The 25,386-nt window shown below is 48.8% G+C and overlaps 1 protein-coding gene across 1 annotated transcript in view; it reads right to left on the bottom strand.

Moving 5' to 3' along the window:
• Positions 1–11,310, bottom strand: part of LOC123369840 (TBC1 domain family member 22B) — a 38,794-nt gene extending 27,484 nt beyond the window's left edge. Inside the window, exons 1-3 of the mRNA XM_045015855.1 lie at positions 11,028–11,310; positions 3,360–3,416; positions 1,968–2,269 (exon numbers count right to left, since the gene is read on the bottom strand). Coding sequence (XP_044871790.1) covers positions 1,968–2,269; positions 3,360–3,416; positions 11,028–11,083 — 415 coding nt within the window. The 5' untranslated portion in view covers positions 11,084–11,310. The remainder of the gene's footprint in view (positions 1–1,967; positions 2,270–3,359; positions 3,417–11,027) is intronic.
• Positions 11,311–25,386: the final 14,076 nt, after the last annotated feature.

The raw sequence follows: 25,386 nt of genomic DNA, 5'->3' as shown, positions 1-25,386 counted from the left end.
GTGAGAGATACCCAGATAATACTGGCAAGTGACCCGCCCTCATAAAGCCACAGAGGAAGGTGAAAACCCTCTCATGGTCGCTGCTGATCTGACTTGCTGGAAAATTCCTTCTCGCCCCCCATATGGTGATCAGTTAGACCCTGAGCATGCAAGTAAGAACCAGCCAGCCAAGCACCTAAGAAAGAGAATGCTTAGTGCCACCCCAGAGTCCTAGCCCTGCCCATCTTGTGTCCCATCTTCAGCCCTGGCCAAATCTGATATTTCACAGGAAGGAGACAAAAAAACCTCCCAAAACAGAATACATTGGGGGAAAACGTCCCTTCCTGACCCCTGCATGTGACAGATGCCCTGAAGCATGAGATTTTTGGGAACATAAAACAAAAGAAGACCCCTGGGCTGCCAAGCCCTGCACTCTGCCATCACGAGCAACCCAGCCCTACAATCCCACTCACACATTTGTCCAACTCTCTCTTCAAACTAATTACATTGTTTGCCCCCCCCCCCCAACTGCTAAGTCTCCCATCATTCCAATGACCATCTCACTGGCTTTCCCCCACCCTGTGCCATATCCACACTCCCACTGTTGGGGAGCCAGGCATCCCCGCTTTGCAGCAATGGCTTTTGCACTTTCATAGCATGAACCACTGATCCAGCCTGAGGAAGTCACAGCGCAGGAATGGGATGCCAGGAGGGCCTGGCTGCAAACCCAGCAGCCAGGATGGAACAAGGCCAGCTCCCCTGCAGCTGTTCTTCCATCACTTCCTCCTGATCGACCCTTTCCTCTCACTCCCAATGTTCATCCTTGCCTGCCTTCCTTCCTCCCTTTCGCATTCAGCATGCCTGCCCGCTCATCGACCAGCACTCCTCCACACCTCAGCGAGTGAGGGGGCTTGGGAGTCCCAGGGAAGCTGACCTTGAAGGCTACCCCATCTTGCCTCCTTTAGCCTACCAAGCAGTCAGAGCTTGAACAGAAATGGAGACATTACGTGGCCTATGATGCCACCTGGTGGCTGGACTCATCTGCCGGCTCCTTTTCACATGGTGAGTATTTAGCTGGGCATTTCTAGGTCCACTGGCAGCATGGAAGGACACATTTACATGACCTCACAGACTTTAAGGCCAGAAGGGACCATCATGATCACCTAGTCTGACCTCCCGCAAATCACAGGCCACAGCCACTTCTGGAATCGACTCCTAACCTCTGGCTGAGTTACAGAAGTCCTCAAATCATGGTTTAAAGACTTCAAGTTACAGAGAATCCACCATTTACACTAGCTTAAACCTGCAAGTGACCCATGCCCCACGGTGCAGAGGAAGGTTTCTGCCAATCTGACCTGGGGGGAAATTTCTTCTTGACCCCAAATCCGACAATCAGTTAGACCCTGAGCATGTGGGCAAGACCCACCAACCAGACACCTGGGAAAGAACTCTCTGTAATAACTAAGAGCCCTTCCCATCTAGTGTCCCATCACCCTGCAGCCTCTGATGATAAAGCAATCACATGCCTGGGATCAGACCAAGATGCAGCACTGACCTGGCAAGACACCTAAGCCAGAGGAATTAATCTGGCACACCAGGTAGAGCACTCTGGCAGGGCACTCAGGCCTGGATCAAGGCAAAGCGTCCCATCAGACTCAAAGGATCACATTCCGACCCGTCCCAAGTGGGCGCAGCTCCACCAGAGCGCTATTCGCTTAGGAAAGGTCTGAATTTGGCCCAGAGAGTCCAAGAGCAGCACGTGGGGTCCTGAAGAGCCACAGGCAGAGCATCTCTGACGCAGCTGAATCAGATGGCCTGGATTTGAGGCACTGGAATAGAATGGAGGATCATCTGGGCAAACCAAGGCTTTGAAATTAGTACCCGGAGGCTGAATTCCGCAGTCAACCAATACAGCACATGGGTACTAGCTTCAAAGCCAGACAGCTAGGATAGCATATGAGCAACAGATTGGTCACTGCCTCTCTTACCAGGTGGTCTGGACAGCTGGGCCTCGCTGCTGGACTTGATGACCTTGCAGTTGGTTGGCATCTCGCTGAGAGCAGACTGGGCCCGCTCGGGTTTCACGCGCAGCTTGCTGTGGTTCTCCAGCACCTGGGCTGCTGTGGCCTTGGCCACTTTAGAGTTCAGGGTTTGGAAAGAGGAGAAGTCTTCGTCTTCATCATCGCCGATGTCCCAGGCGTCACTGGTGTTGCGTGCAAACTCGTGAAAGCTAGAGGCCTTCTTATTCTTCAGGGGCAGCGCATTGCCCTTGGAACGCTCCTTAATGAAGCTGGGAGCCAGGGAAAGCGGGTAAGTGCCACAGAAAGAGCCAACCCCAAGCTCCTTATTCCTCACACAAGACCATTCCATGTACCCTCTTCTCTTCCTCCCATGGTACAATCCCTTCCCCTTCCAAATACTTCCTTCCCTTTGCCTTCTGGTATACCCCCCCAATGCCTCTTCATCCCACGGTACATCTCCTTCCTAGGCATGAGCTAAGGAACGCAAGAAATCCCTCCACGCAACCCCCATGGCAAGTAAAACGCTGGAAGGCAGAACAGAGCTGGTACAGTCTCAACACAGGGAAGGCCAGTGTTCCAGCTAACCGTTCCTATCTGGAAGGTGCTCAAGTCTATCTACTCTGCCCAGCAGGGCAAAGGAGAGGAACTGATTCAGCTCCAGGCTGCATAAGGCCGCTCCTAGGTTTACAACTGCCCCAGATGCATACAAAGAACAGGAAAAATAATGGATATTTTCAACCCAGGGAGAGGTACAGGAGCAGCTCTGTGCTCACATGCCGGCCAGACTGGCCTGCTGATGATTTCAGACACAGGGAGAGCGCTCCCACTACCTTCAAGCTCCAAGAGTCAAAGTCCACCGTGATAAGGAGTCAAAGCCAGGAGATAAAGTCTCCCTTTCAGTGCTGGGGAAATGTGCTAACTCGACAGTGCTGGGGCTGAAGTGCTGCCCGTTCACAGGGCAGAGACAGCAGGGGAAGCAGCAGAGATGTGGTTCCCACACACATGCTGCCAGGTCCTCTCCACTGCCCAGGAGGGATCCCCTCTAAGAGCAAAGGGAGAGCTCAGTCACCACCGCCCAAGAAATCCTTGGTCTCTCTGCTAGGCGGTGGCTATGACAGTAGTTCTATGATGCGGACTCCTTGCTACAAAGGCGAGGTCACAGGCTCATGTCACACAAGCCATCAAACAGCCATCAACTGAGAACGTAGGCCAGAGTCAAAGAGATGCCCTACAGGTGCACGGCTTCAAGGGAATACGGGCACTCTGGAGAGCCCCTGCCCAAAAAGGGACAGAGAACATCCCAGCAAAACAAGCCCTCCAATGGAAACAGAGCCGGGGGGCGGGAGATGCGACACTTACTTTTTGGTGAGCCGGGGATCCAGAGGAGGGTGCTGGGCTCCATAGACAGGTTGGATACTGCAGGGGAAACAAAAGCCACAGATTTGCGAATAATTGCCTCAGCCTTGGACAGGGTCACATTCCTCAGCTGTTCTTGGGAGCCGTAAGCAACTTCAAAAGGGTTCAAAGCCTTTGCTCAGAGAGCCACAGTCAGCTGAAGGTTTATTCTTTCTGAGAGCAGAAAAGACACTGTAAATGTCAGCCGCACTGTGGCTCAGCTGAGCAGGAGGGAGCGGGGTACTGGACATCTGGGTTCTATGCCCGCCTGTGTCACTGATTCATTGCGCGAGTATGAATCTCAGTTTCCCTCACCTGTAAATTCAGGCCAATAGTCACCTACATCAATGGGGCATCAGAGGCATAATTTGTTATCCTTGAAATCCTTGGATGAAGCAAAGGGCAAAGTACTACAGCCAGTAGCATGTTCGTGTCTTGGAGAGAAAGATGTGGGTCTGAGCTCCCCACCAGGTGCTGGGCTCACAGTCATTGAGTCACTGCACCGAGAGGCATGATTGGAGCTCAACTCCCAGCTTGGTGAAGGATGCTTGGGCAAGTAACTTCACCATCACGTCTTGAGCTCTCTACCTGTGGAACAGACTAACACTCCCCTCATTCAAAGGGGGGCAAGGATGCTCTGAACCACTATGCAATGAGGCCTAGCCTTCACAGATGTTAAAAATGAGGATATCGCTAGTTTCACAGGCAAAATTTAAAGATCCCCAAGGCAATTTACACAGAGCTGTAGGGGATTCATAGAATATCAGGGCTGGAAGGGATCTCAGGAAGTCATCTAGTCCAGCCCCCTGCTCAAAGCAGGACCAATCCCCAACTAAATCATCCCAGCCAGGGCTTTGTCAAGCCTGACCTTAAAAACCTCTAAGGAAGGAGATTCCACCACCTCCCTAGGTAACCCATTCCAGTGCTTCACCACCCTCCTAGTGAAAGAGTTTTTCATAATATCCAACCTAAACCTCCCCCACTGCAACTTGAGACCATTACTCCTTGTTCTGTCATCTGCTACCACTGAGAACAGTCTAGATCCATCCTCTTTGGAACCCCCTTTCAGGTTGTTGAAAGCAGCTATCGAATCCCACCTCATTCTTCTCTTCTGCAGACTAAACAATCCCAGTTCCCTCAGCCTCTCCTCATAAGTCATGTGCTCCAGCCCCCTGATCATCTTTGTTGCCCTCTGCTGGACTCTTTCCAATGTTTCCACTTCCTTCTTGTAGTGTGGGGCCCAAAACTGGACACAGTACTGCAGATGAGGCCTCACCAATGTTGAATAGAGGGGAATGATCACGTCCCTCAATATGCTGGCTGTGCCCCTACTTATACAGCCCAAAATGCCGTTAGCCTTCTTGGCAACAAGGGCACGCTGTTGACTCATATCCCAGCTTCTCATCCACTGTAACCCCTAGGTCCATTTCTGCAGAACTGCTGCCTAGTCATTCAGGCCCTAGTCTGTAGCAGTGCATGGGATTCTTCCATCCTAAGTGCAGGACTCTGCACTTGTCCTTGTTGGACCCCATCAGATTTCTTTTGGCCCAATCCTCTAATTTGTCTAGGTCCCTCTGTATCCTATCCCTACCCTCCAGCGTATCAACCACTCCTCCCAGTTTAGTGTCATCTGCAAACTTGCTGAGGGTGCAGTCCACACCATCCTCCAGATCATTAATGAAGATATTGAACAAAACTGGCCCCGGGACTGACCCTTGGGGCACTCCGCTTGATACCAGCTGCCAACTAGACACAGAGCCATTGATCACTATCCATTGAGCCCTATGATCTAGCCAGCTTTCTATCCACCTTATAGTCTGTTCATCCTTGCTGGCAAGACATATCTGTCTTCTGTCCAATGTTAGCCAAGATTCAGGCTAGTTATACGTGTCCCCAGACCACTCTCCTTCCAACATCCAGGCCTATTGCTCTGTCTGCTTCCACACCAACACTCTGAGAAGCAACAGCATTCCTGGAGGATAGATCTCTATATAACCAAACCCCACTCCTCTGCGCATATGTCACGTACCTTATTTAAGAGCAGGGCTCATTCTCAGCTGGTGTAAGCAGACCGAGCTCCACCTGAGTCAATGGAATTGCAATTGCTTTCACCAGCTCTGGATGGAGCCAATGACTCCAGGTAGAGCCAGCGGCACAGAGAGCGGGCCCTGCGGTACAGGGGGGAGAATGCAGTCTGGCTGCAGCTGGAGAATGCGCTGAGTGCTGGGAACTATCTGGCTATGGGGAGGGGGAAGGCGGCAGCACAGGTACAACATGGCAGGAGGGCGAAACAGAAGAGCTGCAGTACAGGCACAGGGCGACAATGGGCCCTAAACCCAGGAAAAGCAATGGGTGACAAAACCCAGCATGGGCTTTCCTGGCTGCATCAGCAACTCCCATCTCTCAGCCTGAAGCTTGAAAAAGACTAGCTGTATTTCCCAAATAGTGATTAGGCAGGGAAGGAGTCTGCTGGTTAATTAAGGTAGAGCTGTCAGGACAGCCATTAAACAGAGGTGGCTGTGTTGGTGGGCATAACGAGCAGATTAACCAGGGCAAAATGAGATCAATGCTGCTGGCAAGTGACTCATGTCAGCTTCTTTCGGAGGCCAGGAGAAGCCAGACAAGTTGTTTTAAAACTTAATGTGAGTTTTACAAAGTTCACTCCTCTGTATGCTGATGCTGATCAGTGTCATGTGTGACACCAAAGAATCCACATGCTCCTTCTGGGAGAGGGTCCTCATTGACACACAGGAAGGGCACTGGGAAAAGACTGACACAGGAATATTGGAGTCTCCTTTGGGAACACACCACTGGTCCCTCAAAACTAGAATCCCGCCTCAGGCTGACTGTGATTGCAAGCAGCTAATGCTCAGAAGTACAGACCTAAACTTTTGAGTGCATGCACCCAATGGGAGATATCTTAAGGGGGGGAAGGAGTGTCTGATTTTCTAAGCAAGTCCCTTTAAGCTGTCTCAAGGCAGACACCCAAAACCAGAGATAACCCAGATCACTAGTCACTTCTGAAAACGTAGCCCACAAGCCTGGGTTATTTTCATATGAACAGCTAAAAATGTCATTGGTCAAGTATTTCTCAGCCCCCTTTGGGACGCTAGCTGCAGTATCTGACGTTGGTTTCCTGCAGCAGTGAGTTCCACAGGATGACACAAAAGCAGCATTTCCTTTGGTTTGTTCTGCCATTTGTTTCACTGGCTGACCCTTTTGTCCTTGTATTATGGGATGATGTAAACAGCAGAGTGAGGAAGAAACACAAACACTCCCAAGGAGAAGCAACAATGGGATTGATTTCTAGGGTATGCTGGCAATTTCATGAGCTTCCACTTAAAAAACCTTGTTTCCTTAGATGGCCATCCCCAGCCAGTAAACCAGGCCGTAACACCGATAAGGACCAGCTGAGGACACTGCTGACTTCCCCTAACTGGGCTACTTATAGAACTGCTGAAAATGACTACAGTTAGCTCTAACTTTATAGTGGCTGGAGTTTTTGTAGCGGTGGATAGGAAAATCTATGTAAAAATCAGCTTCAAGAACCATTCACATCAATAATTTGCGTGCGCCAGCCAGAAATATAAAAATATACAGAACAAGACTGGAAACAGCCTAGCAGCCAATATGGGACTACTGAAAAGTAATAATACTCAGTCCTTAGTGTCTGATTCTGTTCCCATTGGCTTCAAAAGGGAGGAGGATCCGGTCATTAAGAAGTCCCCTTCCTTGGAGGAGCTCGAATGTTTTCATGGAATGTTCAGATTTCATTTCCTTTTGATGCCATTTACTTTTTTAATGCAAAGGCTTAGCTAGTGAAACTAGTGTTATCAATTCAACTTTCTGTATCTAGTTAGTTCCATTTGCTTGTTCTCTGCTCCACTCAGACTAAGGCTCTGAGTCAACAGAGAGGTGCAGTGAATAGGGCACTGGGTCAGGAGACATATGCTTTGTTCCCATCTAAGGTCACAAAGCAGCTCAGGTCACTTCATCTCTCTTTGCCTCTCTTCCCTCTCCCATCTTTGTCTATTTAAGCTGGAAGCTACTTGGAGCGGGGCTTCTCTCTCAGCAGTCATGTACAATGCCTAACACAATGGGGACCTGACCTCAGCAGGCCTCCAGGGTCTCCTGTCTATAAATAGAGAATAAGGTTGCTTGGGTTCCACTGCCACAGCAGAAAGTAAAAACCAAGAAGCCTGTCAGTGACACTCAAAATATTTAAAATTTTTATTCTCATTAGGCTTTACAATTCACTTTATTATTAAAACCCTAAGCATAGGGCCCAAACTTCCCAGGGCCCTAGAGAACCTCTCTCTGTAGAACAGGAAACCTGAACACCAAGCCTTGGGCAGGAGAACAAGTGAAATTGACCAATCTTGTTTCACTGAACAAAATCCAAGAAATCAACTAGGTTCATTATTCCCACTGTAATCATTTATGGTTATTAGCAAGAAAAAACCCCATGCAGTTTCTTCACATCTGTTTTTGATTTTTAGTCACCTTGACAGCTGTGACCTTTTAATACTGATGTGCCGTTGAACCAGCCTGTCTAATCTGAGAGGCCGTGTGGCTTGGTAGACTCAGTCTGGGATGTTGCCAGATGGGTGATGATGGGCAAGTTGCTTCACCTTTCTTATGCCTCAACCCCCCCCCCCGCACCCCCCTCCCGAACATCCCAATTTCTAAAATGGGAATGATACCACTCACAAAGCGCTTTAAGATCTACAGCTGAAAAGCACTATATTTGAGAGATTTGGTGGATGAAGAAAGCATGAGTGCTTATCCAAACCATCTCCAGTCCCTTCCAGGGTGATCAGCATAGAGGGAAGGAGCCAGCAAACACACAGGAAAAGACCACAGAAGGTTTGGTTAAGCAACTCTTAAATAACCTTAACCTCCCTGAGGCCTTAAACCTAGCATCTCCTGCTTCCCTCCTTTACTATCCACTGACCTGGCAAGAGTGACAGCGTCAAAATGGGGGTGATTCAGAGCAAGGATTTAAGAACAGAAACATTCCCACCTTACACTGATGGATTTGACAGAATATTAGCACACTGGCCTATTGGGAGAGAGGAATAGTTTATCCAGTGCCCTATGAAGTCGGAGTTTCTTGTCTGGGCTGGTTGGCTCCTAGTTCTTTCCCCTAACCGGTTTGCCTGGTTAAGCTCTCAAAACTTGAGCTCAAAGCGGTTAGAGATGGAAGAGACTTGTTATCTTAGAGACCACCCCTCTACACAGGCAGGATGTGGACTCCTGATAAAGAACGTACCAGATAGTAAGATTACACTTAAAGACACGAGCTTACACACTGTGGAATTTATTTTCCAGAAGAAAAGGAGGAGTTGTGGGTTATGTCTGCAGCTTCACCCCCCTGCCCCGACCTGAATTGCCCCAACAACCTGAGTTTGAGCAGGGACAGCAAGTGAAAGTGAGAGTGCATTAGAAAGAAAGAGAATTAACTGGCCAAGCAGGATTTAAAGCCAGCTAAGCATTTCAAAGGCTGTGCATTTGCACACCAGGAGGGGATTGCAGGGTCAAGATGAGATTAAGTGGGGGGGCGGGTGGAAACCGATATGAACTGCTCAGACTTTAACCTAACCTTGTAATACTCCTCATAGGGAGGTGGGTGAAACTCCCCAGCCTTTTTCCTTTCTCCTGGGGATTTGCTTTGTGTTTTTCTATGGGAACCTTCCTCTCAAAACCACATGGGAGGAGCCTCTCTCCAGGGCAGGTTTCCTGCCCCCCGGCTCTCATAAATCTATTTTAATGCAGTGGTTTGTGCATTTCTCCCTCCAAGTAAGCATCCCTTGCTCTAAAGGAAGCAGCATCATGCTGCTCCCCAGCCAGAGGAAATGAGGTGGGGAAGGTGCCCCCACAGACTGTCATTGACACTTCCTGAGGACAAACCCTCAATGGAAGCAGAGTTTAAGGGGAGTGCAATGATATAGTCTCATTGAGTATGCAAGGACACCCATTCTGCTGTTTATTGGGGGGGCGAGGTGAGGTTTTGCTGTTCAAGGAGAAGCCTCCAGGGCAGTGCATGACCCTGCGAGGATGAAGGACTTCTGCTTCAACATTTGCAGGAGGGGGGCACCGTATGCCCCCCAGCTCTGAAGTTGCCCTTTGGATGCCCAGAAAGCCCCTCTCCACATTGCCTCCTACCTGTCACACTCCCGGATGCGGCATGAAGAAGAAAGGACTCACTGATTCCTCACCCCGCAATATCCAGCCCAAATTGTACCTCCTCATGCTTGGCTTCCCCCACTGAATGGAGACTTGGTGGGGGGTGGGGGGGGAAGCAGGTGGACAGAAGTTTAGTTAACCAGCTCCTACACTCCCTCTTTTGTCACTGGCTCCCATTCCCTTGCAGGAGTTGCATGGGGGCAGGGATACAGATTACAGGTACCCACAAATCGATGTGGGAAGTAAATCCCATTCCCAGGCAGGTCCCCTCCTCTTAGGCCCAGGCTGGAGATGAACATTAGTTCATCAATTAGTCGGGATCAAGCAGGAGGAACATAAGAACAGGAGGAACAGGGGGCTGGAGCACATGACTTATGAGGAGAGGCTGAGGGAACTGGGATTGTTTAGTCTGCAGAAGAGAAGAATGAGGGGGGATTTGATAGCTGCTTTCAACTACCTGAAAGGGGGTTCCAAAGAGGATGGATCTAGACTGTTCTCAGTGGTAGAAGATGATAGAACAAGGAGTAATGGTCTCAAGTTGCAGAGGGGGAGGTTTAGGTTGGATATTAGGAAAAACTTTTTCACTAGTAGGGTGGTGAAGAACTGGAATGGGTTACCTAGGGAGGTAGTGGAATCTCCCTCCTTAGAGGTTTTTAAGGTCAGGCTTGACAAAGCCCTGGCTGGGATGATTTAGTTGGGTTTGGTCCTGCTTTGAGCAGGGGGTTGGACTAGATGACCTCCTGAAGTCCCTTCCAACCCTGAGATTCTATGATTCTATGATAAGAGGGATCGACGTCCTTCTCCCTCCCTGGGCAAACTGCCCAACTCCACACATGTATGAGCTGGGGGAGGAAGAGAGGGGTTGGCACCCACAGAACACTAATTAACGCCTTCCCTCCACTCTCCCAAGGAATGGATAGAAAAGGGGGGTGCACCCTGCCCAGGCTGGGGTGGTGTCACCAATTAGCCGAGCCCGGGGAGGGGGGTATCACCAAGTCCGGGGGGTGTCACCGATTAGCCAGGACCGAGCCCGGGGGGGGGTGTTACCAGTTCCGGGGGGATACACTGATTAGCCGGGACCGAGCCCGGGGAGGCGGGTGTCACCAAGTCCGGGGGGTGTCACCGATTAGCCAGGACCGAGCCCGGGGGGGGGTGTCACCAATACCGGGGGGTGTCACCGATTAGCCGGGACCGAGCCCAGGGGGGGGTGTCACCAAGTCCAGGGGGTGACACCGATTAGCCGGGACCGAGCCCGGGGGGGGTGTCACCAAGTCCAGGGGGTGTCACCGATTAGCCGGGACCGAGCCCGGGGGGGGTGTCACCAAGTCCAGGGGGTGTCACCGATTAGCCGGGACCGAGCCCGGGGGGGGGGTGTCACCAAGTCCGGGGGGTGTCACCGATTAGCCGGGACCGAGCCCGGGGTCCGGTGCCCCCAGCCGCACTCACCTCCCCGGCAGCTTAGCGCTCCGCTTCCAGAACTGCTTGCTGCTCTCAGCGGCCATGGCTGGGGCTGGGCCCCGGCCGGCTCCCGGGGCGGACGAGCAGGGGCGGTAGGTCCCGGAGCCGCGGGCCGAGGCCGCTTCACCTCCTCCCTCCGGAGGCCCCGCTGCCGGGCTCCGGCGCCGCCATTTTGGATCCGGGAAGGCAAACCCCGGCCATTGGCTTCCTGGCTCCACGGCCTCCGGCTCGGCCAATCCTGAGCCGGGATCCTACCGGGTCGTGAAGCGAGGGAATCAAGGGCCGGGCAGAGGGGCGGGACCACAAGAGGCGGGAGAGACCATCTGCGTGCAGGGAGGAATAAACCATTTCCACTGGAGGGATGGAGTGGAGTGAACCATCTCCACCGAGGAGGGGGGAGGGTTAGGTTAATTTATCTCCACTGGTTGGGAAAGGGAGAAACCACTCCGCTTGGGAGAGGAGTGGAAGAATAGGGTAAATCTTCCGCCTTGGGCAGGAGGGGTAGAGTGGGTTTAACTGTTTGCGCTTGGAGGGAGTTACACCATCTGCACTGGGGTGGAGAAGGTTAAACCACGGTCAGCAGGGAGGCTGTGTGGAGTGGGATTAAACTAAGGAGTGGGTTAAACCATCTTCACTGGGGGAGGACAGATGGAGAGGGTTAAGCCATCTGCACTGGGAAGGAGGGGGTGATGAAGGATTAAACTATTTGCACTGGGAGGGAGTGGGTGTCAAAGGTCGGGGGCACCTGCTGGGCCCCCTACAATTCAAGTCTAACCAGTGTTTCCATATCACCCCCCTTTTCAGTTGCTTGTAACTTTGCATTGCGGAGTCCTGAAACTTCCCGCCTCTGGCCTCTGCCCACTGACAGAGTTTGTTTTTATTTGTTTTAAGTTAAATTGGTCAAGAAACATTTCTGACACTTTCAGCTGAGAGGAAAAGGGGGAGAAGCACTTTCTCCATTAGCATAAAAAAGTCTTAGATGTTTCAAACAGTTCTAGTACCTGAGTGGTTTGGGGCCGAATCCTGGATTGCATCAAAAACACAACTCCCAAGATGAACATGTGCCTCTTGGAATCATGGTGGAAATGCACCTTGATTTGCCCAACCTTAAAAAAAATAAAATAAAAAAAAAATCTTATTTTGCTCATGCAAATGGGATTATATAAGGAAAATGGTCATACAAATTTGAAAACTTGTAAGGCACTCGGTTATCCTGGTGATGAGCACAGTACATACAGATAGACAAATCGAAAAATAGGTCAGGTAGATGGGTATGCATGGCAATTAGATAAAAACAGACATTTCTCTCTTTTTGTGAAAATGTTATATAATTTAATAGAAATTCTATCGTGTTTTTGAACCATCCTATCAAATACAATAAATAATTATAACCCTGCTATAGAATTCTGTTGGATGGTAAGAAAGGAATTCACAGAGAGCAGTGGTGCCCTTTCAAGCCTAACCCCCCTTTCATCTACACAGAAATCGCACTGACCCAGGGCTCAAACCCAGGGCCCTCCATATGTGCAGGGTCTGAGCCTGCGTCAAGTCAGGACACAGGGGTTCAAGCCCTATTGCTTTTCATTGTGGATGCAGTCCCACTGGACTGGGAGTCCACCAAAAGTATCCCACAATCCCAGGGGATGACTTTCTGTGTCCTCTGAACCATCAAGTTTGGTGAACAGCCAAATTTTCCCACAATGCTTCATGAACAAAGGGCTAGAGTGGCCACATTTTGGGATGGCGCTAGGAAGTCTGGGATATGGGTGATTGGAGTCGGGCCCACATCATGCAGTGTAGATGCTGGAGTCCCAGGTTGGGACCTAGGGTTCAGCACTTCCTAAACTGGGGTTAGCAATGAATGTAGATGCTCCAGCCCTAGATTAACAAAGCCAGCATCTGCTAACTCAAGTTCTACTTACCCTGGGTTTATATTACAGTGTAGACATATATCATATGCCCTGTTTTTTCATCTGAGTCTCTGGAACACCTAGGATGGATGTGTCTGTGTCTCAGTGAAGGTTTTCCCCCTACTTGTTTTTGTTTTACATTAGACATTCAGGGTTTTTTTAAACCCAGAAACTCTCTTGGAGATTGGAGGGCTGTTGGCCTTGTAGAATCTATGGAACTCAAACATGGGAGAAACACTTGGGACATCTTTGTTGAAGATCCCACACCTTTCCATTGAGGAGTAGGGAAGGAAGAGACACTTCACACTACACAGTTGAGATCTCCAAAGAGTTATCCACCAAAAGCAGGAAGGAACTTTCCATTGCTGCTATTGCCAAGGTTAAAAAACAAGCAGAGCCATACCTCCCCCAACACCCAATGCTCCATGCACTCCCCTTTTTTTTCTAAAGGGGGAAAAATCTTCTGAATGTGAATGTGTGATACGAGTGACGTGTTGATCTCCTCACCCCATCCTGCGGAGCAGGGGTGCGAGTACCGACTATAGAGCTGCTGGCGTTTAGTTTTTAGGTGGGTGTGGGCTTTGTGGCTGCTTCTCCAAGGAGCTGATCAGCCAGGGGGTTTACTCCACTTGTGCTGAATCTGCTGTTGAGGGAAGGGAAGAAGGCTTTCTGCTCTACGGGAGGAGTGAAGTTAGAGGCTGTGCATGGGATCCTGCAGCAAAAGCTTGCCAGCCCCAAGGAACTTGCTGGGGTGCTGACTTTATCCTGGCAGTTCCTACGTGGCTCTGGCTGCCTCCAGCGAGGATGCAACAATTGCCAGCCATGCCCGCTAACAGGGACTTGAGCAGAGAGGCCAGTTCCTAGACTGGACCATCCTTCTTCTCTGATGACTTCGGATCAAGACCTTTGTCCAGGACACTACACTTTACCATTGTCCAGCAAGTAGTTCCACATTATGGAATTTCTTTTCTGTCTCAATTTTCTTTTCCTCTCTCCCTCTCTCAGAACAACAACAACAAAACCCAACACCTTAAACATTGCATTACAATCTCTGTGTCCATGAAGAGAACACAAACGCTGCAAAGCCAGGCACCCAACGCCGGGGCATGTCAAAGTGAACGTTTCCCAGGCACCCTTAACGCTGTCCCTGGCCTGGCTGCATTATTCGCCAGCTTTTCAAGCCTGCAGCACTCACAATTGGTGCCAAAGTTTCCTGAGAGCTCAGCTTCCGTGTAGACATCTAAGGAGGGGGCTAGCTTTGCAGATGTGCTCAGCGCCTGGCAGCTCCCATTGAGAACCATGGCCTCTGCTTTTGGGTGTCTAAATGGAAGCTGAGCTCCTTTGAAAATGGACCCTATCATACAATTGTCAGAGTCTACCCTCACTTGAAACTGGGGGGTTTCAAGGTGAGGACCCGCATGTCTTCCCCCACCCCAAAATCCTAGGGTAGGTCTCCCCTTTGCTGCCACCACCTCGGTCAATTACGTGGGCCGGGACACCCCTGTTTTCCCCCTGTCTCCCTCCAAAGACACTCCCTGGGGAACACAGATCAACTCACAGAGGAGGAACCTTCCCCCTCCCCTCTCTGCCCGGAGATAAGCTGTCTCACCACCGAGAGAGACCGTCTTAGCCCCTCCCCTGTATTCACAGTAGAGGGATTTAATCAAATCTTTATAGAAAGAATTTATTAAAAGAAAAACAAGAAAATACAGAATCTCTATGAGTCCAAGCTGGACACTCATAGGGTATAACCTTGCTAAGTTCTGGAGAGAATCCCCTCTCCTTCTCAGTACAACCAGTACAAGCAGAATTAAGAATAATCAATAACAAACACACAGAATTGCAAACATAGGATCATTAGTTTAAGACACAACGTATCTTTCTAATACTCACTATCTTGGCTAGAAGAAATTAGTTCAGAAAGGTGGAACTTGAGAGACTTGATTAAATCGTCTGGACTCTTGTAACTCCAGACAGCTAAAGACAAAACACACAGCAACAGAGGGAAAAAGTTCCCTCCTAGAAATTTCAAATTCTCTTCCCTGATTGGTCCTCAGGTCAGGTGCCTACCAGGTACTATTTTTAACCCTTTACTAAGGGGTGGTTTGGCTGCTAAAGCAAAGAGCTGGACGCTGGGCCTCCTGGGCTCTCTGTCATAACCATCATCTGTGCGCTGGCCTCGAGTTTGTTCCTTTGAGTCACTCAAGGTAGCTAAGACCTTTGCCAAGCCAGTCTGGACCCTCCCTAAACCAGTGAGACTCGGACTGAGGCTTGCGAGCCACAGGTGATTCTTTAATGGGTCTCCTGCGGCTCTTTGCAGCACATGATGTTAAACCACTGTGTGACTGAATTATTAGCCAATCTAAGTTATTAACCAGTCAGGATGCTTTTACTATGTTATTAACCAACTGAGTTATTGACTTGCACTAAGTTATTAACTTATTTGCTGTAAGAATAATATATATATTTCCCCATCATTCACATGACTGTGGCTCTTTTGGGTAATGTTGATCGTTAATTTGGCTCCTGAACTACTGAGGTCTGAGTATCACTGCCCTAAACTTTTGTTACAGGCTGATAACAAACTCTGCGGTAAACAAACATTTGCAATTCTGGAACATGTATTTGGGGAGCATTCAAACTAGCCTGTGCAGACATATATTAATTGCGTGAGATAATTAGCAATCAATTTATTCAAGGTTAAAACTCAAGTGTCAACTTGTCCGTCTGACTGTGGGCAAGTCACTTCCCCGCCTTGTGCCTCAGTTTCCCCATCTGTAAAGTGGGGATAATAGTACAGACCTGTGCCCAGAGGAGTCTAGAGGATTCCTTCAATACTCTCAAAAGTGCTGTGAGGCCCTGAGAAGGAAGGTGTTCTAGGTGGGCAAAATACTATTATTTGTGTAAAAATTCAAGAAGAGAATGGGTCTGATTCTCCATTTCCCTGCACCATGCATGGTCACTTACACCAGGACTACGTGAGCAGAAAGTCAGTATAAACTGCTGGCAGGCTGCGTTGCTTACATTGTTTGCCCACTGTGCGTGAGCCGGAATGATTTACACAAGGTGTGAGGTGAAGGAGAATGGCCCCCAGTGTTTCTCTTTAACATTCAAGTGAGGCGAGGAAGTGTCTTTTTTAAAGTTAGACAGGGATTCCTAGGATCAGATTTTCTAGGGCTCAGCAGACATGACTGGGGTCAGATTTTCAGAAGAGCCAAGCACTGAGCTCATGAAAATCTGTCTCTTTGTTTCTGTGTCTACATGGGACATGCTAACACCAGAGGGCAGTACAATTCTACAGCTGGTAAGAAGCCAGGCCACCTACACCACTCTGCATTATACACCTTACAGAGCTTCTCTTTTCTCCTGAACCAGTCACCCCCTTGGTGCCAGCAGGAGCCTCCCAGCTGGAAGTTGGCCAACGACAAAGGCCAACTTTAGATTCTGAACAAGACTGAGAGTGAAGGGACAAGAATCAGTTCTCCCTCCTGTGCCCAGCCAAACAGGGGAAGGAACTTAAAGCCAAGTGAAAACTGAAGGTTAATTTTGTAGCTCCCAGCTGCAGCGAGATCAGCCCCTCCAAGGCAGGGGCAAAGTGGGGGGCCTGCGTGCTGTCTCTTGAGTCCTATTAGAACAGAAAGGTTCAGAGTTTCATACTTCCATAGCCTTTAAAGTCAGAGGGGACCATTAGATTACCCAGTCCACTGGATCTCAAACTTTTGTACCGGTGACCCCTTTCAGATAGCAAGTCTCGGAGTGTGATCCCCCCCCCTTATAAATTAAAAACACTTTTTATATATATGTAAAACCATTATAAATGCTGGCGGCAAAGCAGGGTTTGGGGTGGAGGCTGACAGCTTGCAACCCCCCATGTAATAACCTCGCAACCTCCTGAGGGGTCCCAACCCCCAGTTTGAGAACCCCTGACCTAGTCTGACCTCTCTATCGTGAGTTCTCAACTTTTTTCTTTCTGAGGCCCCCACAACATGCTCTAAAAACTCCCCGGCCCATCTGTGCCACAGAGGTACAAAAATAAAAAAACTAGAATATTATTTTTGTTTTACTTACTCGGTGTGAAACTCGTTGCTGGTGCTGACCCACAGGCCGGGTGGCCCGCTGAGGTGAGTAAAGGGGTGGAGGTAGCGCTCCCTCCCCCGAGTCCCTCTGCCTGGGGCAGATCCCCTTATAAACTGCTCACGGCTACCCAGGGGGCTGCAGATCCCTAGTTGGGAATCACTGCCCAGAGAATTGCAGTTACTCTTGTACTGAGCCCAACTTGTGTTTGTCTAAAGCATGTCTTCCAGAAGGCACCTAGGTCTGATTGGACAACATCAAGAGATGGAAAATCCACCCCATCCCTTGGCCGTTTGTGCCAAGGGTTAATCACCCGCATTTTAACAAATGCATGCCTTATTTCTAACGTGCCATGTTCCTAATGGGACAGGTCCTGATCCGTGACGGGGCTCACAGGCACTAGCAGCAATCATCATTGTGATGTCTTACATAGAGGTCAGCCTGAGTCACTGCCCCCCGCCTCCAAATCCTCAACGTCTGGCAGTTGGCATCTCACTCTCATAAATGGCCCCTCTCTTTATAATGGGCTGGAAAAGACTTAAGATCAAAACGCATCCCCCCCCCCGCAAAAGATTAGGCTGATCAAAATCTGCAACCAGCTTTTGCAGCTGGAGCCCAGCTTTCTCTTCCATCTGGTTAGCAAACTCACAATGCACCATAACACAAATCACCAAGAGACAACACAGAGGCACTCATAACCCTTTGCAAAACATGAACGCACTAAACCTCACAACTTCACAATCAGCAGGAGGTCAGATCAATATCACTAGTCCCCGTTTGCAGAGGGGGAAACTCTGGCACGGGGAGTCCAAAGGTCAATGTTTTCTAAAGTGCCCACCGACTTGGGGCACCTCCAGGTTTGGGACACCCTGGTGCCTGATTTTCAGAAGCATGAAGCATAAGTGCAGCAGAAGCCAAGGGGGGCTGCAAATAGTCAGCATCTCTGCAAATCAGGCCTACTTACTGTGGCCCGAGGAACTGAGCCACCCTGAATCAGTGGACATGCTTGAAAATCTAGTCTAAGTGCTCAGGGTCTGCCCCAACTCCCACTGAAGTCTGTGGAAAGATTCCTTTTCATATCAGAGGGAATTTTACCTCTGGCTTCTCCACAGATTGGCCCCACAGGCTTTGTTCCTTGGGGAAATTGTTTGGGAACGACTCAGATGAAATCAGCCCTAGTTACAAGACATTCCCCTCCTCCCTGATGGGCTAAGCCAGCATCCCAATTAGTGCCCCCCAAAGGAAGGTGGTGCTGAGGTTTTAACCCTTTACTTGCCATCTTGCAGCGGGGCAGGAGAGGAAAAGTTTGACTTTAAGGTTTTATTCTGCCCAGATCCTGGTTTTCCCATGAAAGGTGAAATGCACCCCAGGGCAGAGGGCCCGCATGGGGCTAGATCGGCAAATGAATGCAAGGACAGATAGTCAAGGACTCAGCACCTGCAGCTGGGACATGGTTTTCCAATGAGCTCCTTCAGACACCTAAGTAAGGGTCAGATTTCAGCAGTGCCCAATCCCCAGTGTGCAAACGTGTCGGAAAGTCCTGCCCTTAAGGCCTATTTTGAGGACTTAAGTAGTGCCAAGGCCTCGGGCGAATGTCACTCTAAAATGATAGCTATGGAGTCCCGCTAGCATGTGCCAATGACGCACATAGAGGAAGGCATGAGCCAACCAGGACAAATATAGGGCAATACACAGACTGAGGAAGGGGATGAAATGCCACCTGCTGCCTGTGGGGACTGGCTATTCACTCAATAAATAGTCAGCAAGCTGAGGAAAGGGACCAATCAGCAAAGGGAGCCAGGATCCAGCTTTCTGAGCCCAGCTCCCCATTCCTGTGTGACATGAGTTTGGTGGAGCTCAGCCCAACTCCCAGCAGCCTGGTATTCACCTCACACAAGCACCACAACTGGCAGCAACTCAGGCCGCCTGGTCAGCAGCCTCAGCAGAGAAGGCAAGGCCCTATTGAGACTAAATCCCCCCCTTCAGACCCTCCACAGCTGAGTCTCATTGACAGAGTAGGATGGGGGGAAGCTGGCCACAGGCCGAAGCAGAGCAAGAGGGACGGGAGGAAGCCCCCATTAAAAGAACCAGAAGTCCTAGAGATGGCTCCAGACCCCAGCTTATAAGCCTCACAAACTGTCTGGAAAGAAAGAGAAGACTGAATTACTTGCCTAAGTTAAATTAAATACCCAGAGAATTGCTGGGCCTGCAATGATGATGACAGGGGCTTGCTCACCTGTTGCTCCCCCTCCCTGGGCTGTTGAGTAACAGCCAGGGAGGTCTGCATCTGCAAGCAGGCACCCTGCTACAGATGGAGCTCCCATTAGCCCTGGTGGTTGGGAGCATTCCGGCCAAAGGACTTGGGAGAAGGGGGAAGGCAAAGGGGGAGATTGTAGGGAGCAGAGGGGGAGGGGAGGTGTCACTGGAGGCAGAAGCAGAGGCTCTCTGGTGAGGGGTGATGGGGGCACAGGGGCCAGTGGGGGTCTTTTTGGGGGGCAGAGGGTTGTGTGGGTCTCTGTGGGGTGGGGGAGAGTGATGGACAGAGCCAGCTGCAGCCCAGGTCTGCTCTGTGTGGGTTGCTATAGCCCCCCCAAGGAAACCCCCTCTGAACTTTGTATTTAACGTCACCCCCGGGTGCCCATTGCTGCTCCCCCACCCCCAGGGCTGCGTCTGTCTGACAGTGAGAGGCTCCTCCTGCTTTCGGCCTGCGGCTCCCTGCTGTGGAGGCGTGGCCAGGCAGCTCCGGCAACGCCCTCCACAGCTGGCATTGGCTGCTGTTCCCGGCCAATGGGCTGGCAGCAGGGTCAGGGCTGGTGTGGGATGGGGACGGAGGCAACGTGCAGAGCTGCCCTGCCTGGGCCCAGACTCTGCAGCGCGCGGAGACCCGTTGGGGGGAGTCAACCCTGAGGTGAGGGGGCTGCACGTTGCCAACCTACGGTGTGGGGACCCCGAAAGCCTTTTTAAACACCCACACGTCTCTCTAGCTTGGGCCCCTGAATCGCTAGCCATTTAAACATTAAAGCCAACTCTTCTAAGAAGACAAATAACCCCATTTAAAAAAACAAAACTATTTTTTTCCAGAATAAAAACGAAACTGCTTTTAAAAACCATTTTTGGCCTCTCCATTTTCGGGGAGAGTAGGGTGACTAGACAGCAAGCGTGAAAAATCAGGGTGGGGGGGGGTAACAGGAGCCTATATATGAAAAAGACCCCTAAATCAGGACTGTCCCTATAAAATTGGGACATCAGGTCACCCTACTCTCCCTTAACATTCACCTTTGTGATCTGGGGAGGAGGAATTAAGTTGTCTGCATAACTGGGCTGCTTTTGGCTATTTTTTTTTTCTTTTAGTTAAAACATTTTTCTTTGGGGGTCTTACAGTATTAAACATTAAATCACCATACACAACAATCCTTAACGTTACTCTACCAATTCCCAAGTGTGGGGCCCCTTGCAGATATCAACGAATGTCTTGGGGATTGTTTGTTTGTTTTTTAAACATGTTTCTTTCATGCTTAATATTTGGGGGCTGTTTTTGAAATAAAATGGGTGTATCACAACCATAGTAAGCACCCTACAAATACCCAGAGCTTTTACATGTTTGATTTTCTTTAGCGCAAACGCTTGTTCTAAAGTATTGTGGAGGTCTGTGAACCCTGGAAACATTTCAGTTTTGGGTTAGACCCATGTTTATTTTTGTAAATTATTATTTTAATGACTTTGAGTTGCTAGAAAGAGTGACCCATAGCATTCGACCAACCCTTGGGTTATATTTCCAGTGTCCATAGCTTTCAACCAACTCCTGGGGTCCTATTTAAACTGTCCAATAGCTTTCAACCAACTCCTGGGGTCCTATTTAAACTGTCCAATAGCTTTCAACCAACTCCTGGGGTCATATTTAAACTATCCAATAGAATTGAACCAACTCCTGGGTTATAGTTAAACTGTCTAATAGCTTCTGCTGTCTCCTGAGGTTTTATTTCAGTTGCATATTAATCAAAGCTCACCATCCTCACTCACTCACCTCTCCTCTCTTACTGTGGGCATACACCCATCAAATTTAATTACTGATCACTTATACCATTAACCCCGATGGCAACAATGTTGGTTTATCTCAGTCACTTTGGCTATGACCTGGGATTGTCGTTAAAACCATTCAGTTCAACAGAGTGGGTCAGCTCTATTGTACTCAAACATATCTGAACCAGCCCTGTTTTTTTTAAAGGGTAAATAGATTTTTAGGGAGGTCCCCCCCCCATGATTCTACAACATATATTTCAGCTTTTTGTTCTAAATGGGTATATTTTACACAAAGACAACAGATCACACTGTAATAAGATTGGTGCCGTTATTTAGTAAGGACAGAATGGCCAAAGAGTGACATTATGTAATATATATTTTCAAAGTTAAAAACAGGGAGCACACCTCCTCTTGCAGTCCAGCAGAAATTCAGTTCAAGATTGTCCTCTTTCAACAGAAACTGTCTCCAAAAAACTGAGATTTTTACACCAGCCTAACTCTTTGTTTCAAACAGATTTCAAAAGTCTGTAGTTAGCAGGTAGATTCGATCATCACAACTCTGAATTAATAGATACTTAAGGACTTTAGGCCCTCCTCCCCTAACATTCCCTTTTGTGATCTGGGCAGGGGGAATTACGTTGTCTGCACAACTGGGCTGCTTTTGGCTAATTTTTTTTCTTGTAGTTAAAATACATTTTTCTTTGGGGCCTTCTTACAGTATTAAACATTAAATCACCATACACAACAATCCTTAACATTACTGTACCCATTCCCAAGTGTGGGGCCCCTTGCATATATCAATGAATGTCTGGGGCTTGTTTGTTTTTTAAGCATCTTTCTTTCATGCTTAAAATTTGGGGGTTGTTTTTGAAATAAAATGGGTGTATCACAACCATAGTAAGCACCCTAGAAATACCCAGAGCTTTTACATGTTTGATTTTCTTTAGCGCAAACGCTTGTTCTAAAGTATTGTGGAGGTCTGTGAACCCTTGAAACATTTCAGATTTTGATTAGACCCTTGTTTATTTTGTAAATATATTATTTTAATGACTTTGAGTTGCTAGAAAGAGACCCATAGCGTTCAACCAACTCATGGGTTATATTTAAACCAGTGGTTCTCAAACTTTTGTACTGGTGACCCCTTTTCACATAGCAAGCCTCTGAGTCTGACTCCCCCCCCTTATAAATTAAAAACACTTTTTTATATATTTAACACTATTATAAATGCTGGAGGCGAAGCTGGGTTTGGGATGGAGGCTGGCAGCTCACGACCCCTGAAAGGTCCCGATCCCCAGTTTGAGAACCCCTGATTTAAACTGTCCAATAGTGTTTAACTAACTCCTGGGGGTTAAACTGTCCAATAGAATTCTACCAACTCCTGGGGTTATAGTTAAACTGTCTACTAGAGTACAACCAACTTAAACTGTCCAATAGCATCTGTGAACTTCAGAGGTTTTATTTCATTTCATATTAATCAAAGCTCACCATCCTCACCCAGTTCAACAGGGTGGATCAGCTCTATTGTACTCAAACACGTCTAAATTATCCCTGTTTTTTTAAATTGTAAACAGATTTTTAGGGGGTCCCCCCCATGATTCTACAACATACATTTCAGCTTTTTGAGCTAGAGCTAGGCTCTCACAAACTATTTTTTTTTAATTTAAAAGACAGACAGCTCCTTGAAAACAAACCAAGATGGTCCTTTACAACTTTTAGCTCACTTAAGGGCCACTAAGACATTCTAACAGAAACACAGATAGTCACAAAGCCCTTTTCAATAGATTTTTTTTTATTATTTACAGCTACCAAGTTTTATATTTGTCATAAACATACAGCTAAGGGTAGCATAAAATCCCTCCTTTACCTGTAAGGGTTAAGAAGCTCAAATAACCTGGTTGTCACCTGACCAAAAGGACCAATAAGGAAAGAAGATCCTTTCAAATCTGTGGGGGAAGGTTCTTTGTGTGTGTTTCTTTGTTGTTTTCTCCGGGACAAAGAGAGACTAGGGCAGAAAAAGAAACCCTCTCATAAAACCCTACCTGAAATAAGCATCTAGATTACAAAAATTAAGAAATGTGTTAGATTATCTTTTGTTTTAGCTTGTGAATTTTCCCTAGGCTAAGGTGGTTTATTCCTGTTTTTTGTAACTTTGAAGTTTTGCCTAGAGGGGAATCCTCTGTGTTTTAAATCTTATTACCCTGTAAAATTACCTTCCATCCTGATTTTACAGAGGTGCTTCTTTAACTTTTTTTTCTTTATAATAAAGTTCTGCTTTTAAGAACCTATTGGTTTTTAGTGTCCTAAAAAGCTAAGGGTCTGGTCTGTGTTCACCTTGTTTATCTATTTGGTTGGTATATTATTCTCAAGCCTCCCCAGGAAAGGGGGTGTAGGGGTTTGGGGGGATATTTTGGGGAAACAGGAACTCCAAATGTCCTTTTCCTGAATCTTTGTCTAACTCACTTGGTGGTGGTGGCAACAATACTGTCCAAGAACAAAGAAGAATTTGTGACTTGGGGAAGTTTTTAAACTTAAGCTGGTAGAAATAAGCTGAGGGGGTCTTACATGTGGGTCCCCATATCTGTATCCCAGAGTTCAGAGTGGGGAGGGAACCCTGACAATATTGCATGTTTATCCCCTCACCATTCCCTAACTTAATCCTTTTAGATTTCTTACAAATAGTCTTTTTCTTAAGCAGGGTTCTGTAACTTTTTCTGTGGACCATTCAGTCAATATAGCACTGCAAGCAGGCAATGTCCAGTTTGGTCATGTTCTTTAAAACACGGTCAGGGTCTCCACTGAATTGCACAACAACATCTATCCCTTGCACTAAATGTTCTCGAGTTAAGCACAGACAGTGAATAGCATAACCTATGGCAATAACATCAGCATCTTTAGCCTTCTCAAAGAAGTAGATAGGAATAGAACAATTTCATAATGCTCTTTTCACTGCATCAGAGGAGAGCTGGCTGTAACAGACAGTTGTGCTGGAGATGTGATTTAGCTTGCCTACTATGTGTGTTCTGGCTGGACTACAATATTGTTGTCTAATGTCTTTATTAATGACCTGGATGTAGGTAGAGAGAGCAGACTGGTCACGTTTGCAGATAACAAGAAGCTAGGAGGAGTTGCCAACTCTTTAGAGGACAGAGCTAAAATTCAGAGGTATCATGGTAAATTGGAGGACTGGTGTTCTTAAGGGAATTGGAGGACTGGTGTTCTTAAGGGAATTGGAGGACTGGTGTTCTTAAGGGAACAGCGGGGAAAGTCCTTGGAGAATTATGGAGCTTGACCCAAAGCCCACTGGAGTCAGAGGACAGACCCATCAACATCATGTCCTATTAGATTGGACTCCTACAGAGGACCTTGCTGAGTCACTATTCCTGGCCTGGGTTTTCCCTGCCAGGGAACGCTGCATCACGAGGCTGCTCAGTGCAGTTAGGAAGCAGCTAGAATCTGTGATGACCAGACTATGAATACAGTTGTAATATAAAAGCTTCATATGCTAAATACTAAAGACCAAGAAAAACACTAGATGTCCCCGCTGGTGGGGAAGGAGCTCCCGGTCGGGCCAGGAGGTGGAAGTGCCCAGCCTTCTGGCGGAGAAAACCCACTCCCGGCACAAGCGCCAAGGTGGGAGAGACACCAGCCAGGCCAAAATGGAGCTGGGCCAGGATGTGGCTGGGCAGGCAGGACCCAGCCCAGGAGCAGAACCGGGCAGGGTGGCTCTGGGGCTTGTTGTGTGGGCAGCAGCGGCCCCAGGAGCCCAGACCTGATTTCCAACAGGAGGCATCGCCCTGCCCGGTCACTGAGGACCTTCTAGCCTTCCCAGGGCAGGAGGCGGAGGATCCCTGTCCCAGCACCAGCAGCTCGGGACAGCAGCAGTGCCTGGGACTCAGGCAGCAGCATGGCCGACGGATGCTTCTGCTTTGTTCCGGGTGAGGAGCCAGGCTGGGCTCAGGGAGGGGTGAAGAGGGGGCTGTGAAAACCCTGGGCCCCGGCCCTCGACCAGTGCTATGGGGGCAGGTCTCCAGCCCAGGTTTCTGGCCCGAGCCACGTGAACCCCACTTACACTAGACGCTGCCACTTTGGTCCTTGGTGCTCCATTGGGCAGGGGGTGGGTGAGGGAGACACCCACCCAGGGAGTCCAGGACAGTGTGAGGGGTCTCTTTGCTATGGGCTCCTGAAGGAGTTGGGGGCTGATGACATCACTGAGAGGGGGAAGTGTGAGCCCTGATCTGCCCTAGGTCCTGGAGGTCGGATGGGGGAACATTGTCCCACCATGCTACGTCCTTCCCCCAGGTGGCAGCAGAAGTCACCCTGTCCCCTTCTCTCCCTGGTGCAGG

This window comes from Mauremys mutica, chromosome 4 (assembly GCF_020497125.1).
Source record: "Mauremys mutica isolate MM-2020 ecotype Southern chromosome 4, ASM2049712v1, whole genome shotgun sequence".
Lineage (NCBI taxonomy): Eukaryota > Metazoa > Chordata > Testudines > Geoemydidae > Mauremys > Mauremys mutica.
Note: the sequence above shows the minus strand (reverse complement) of the source record. Positions and strands in the feature narration are given on the sequence as shown.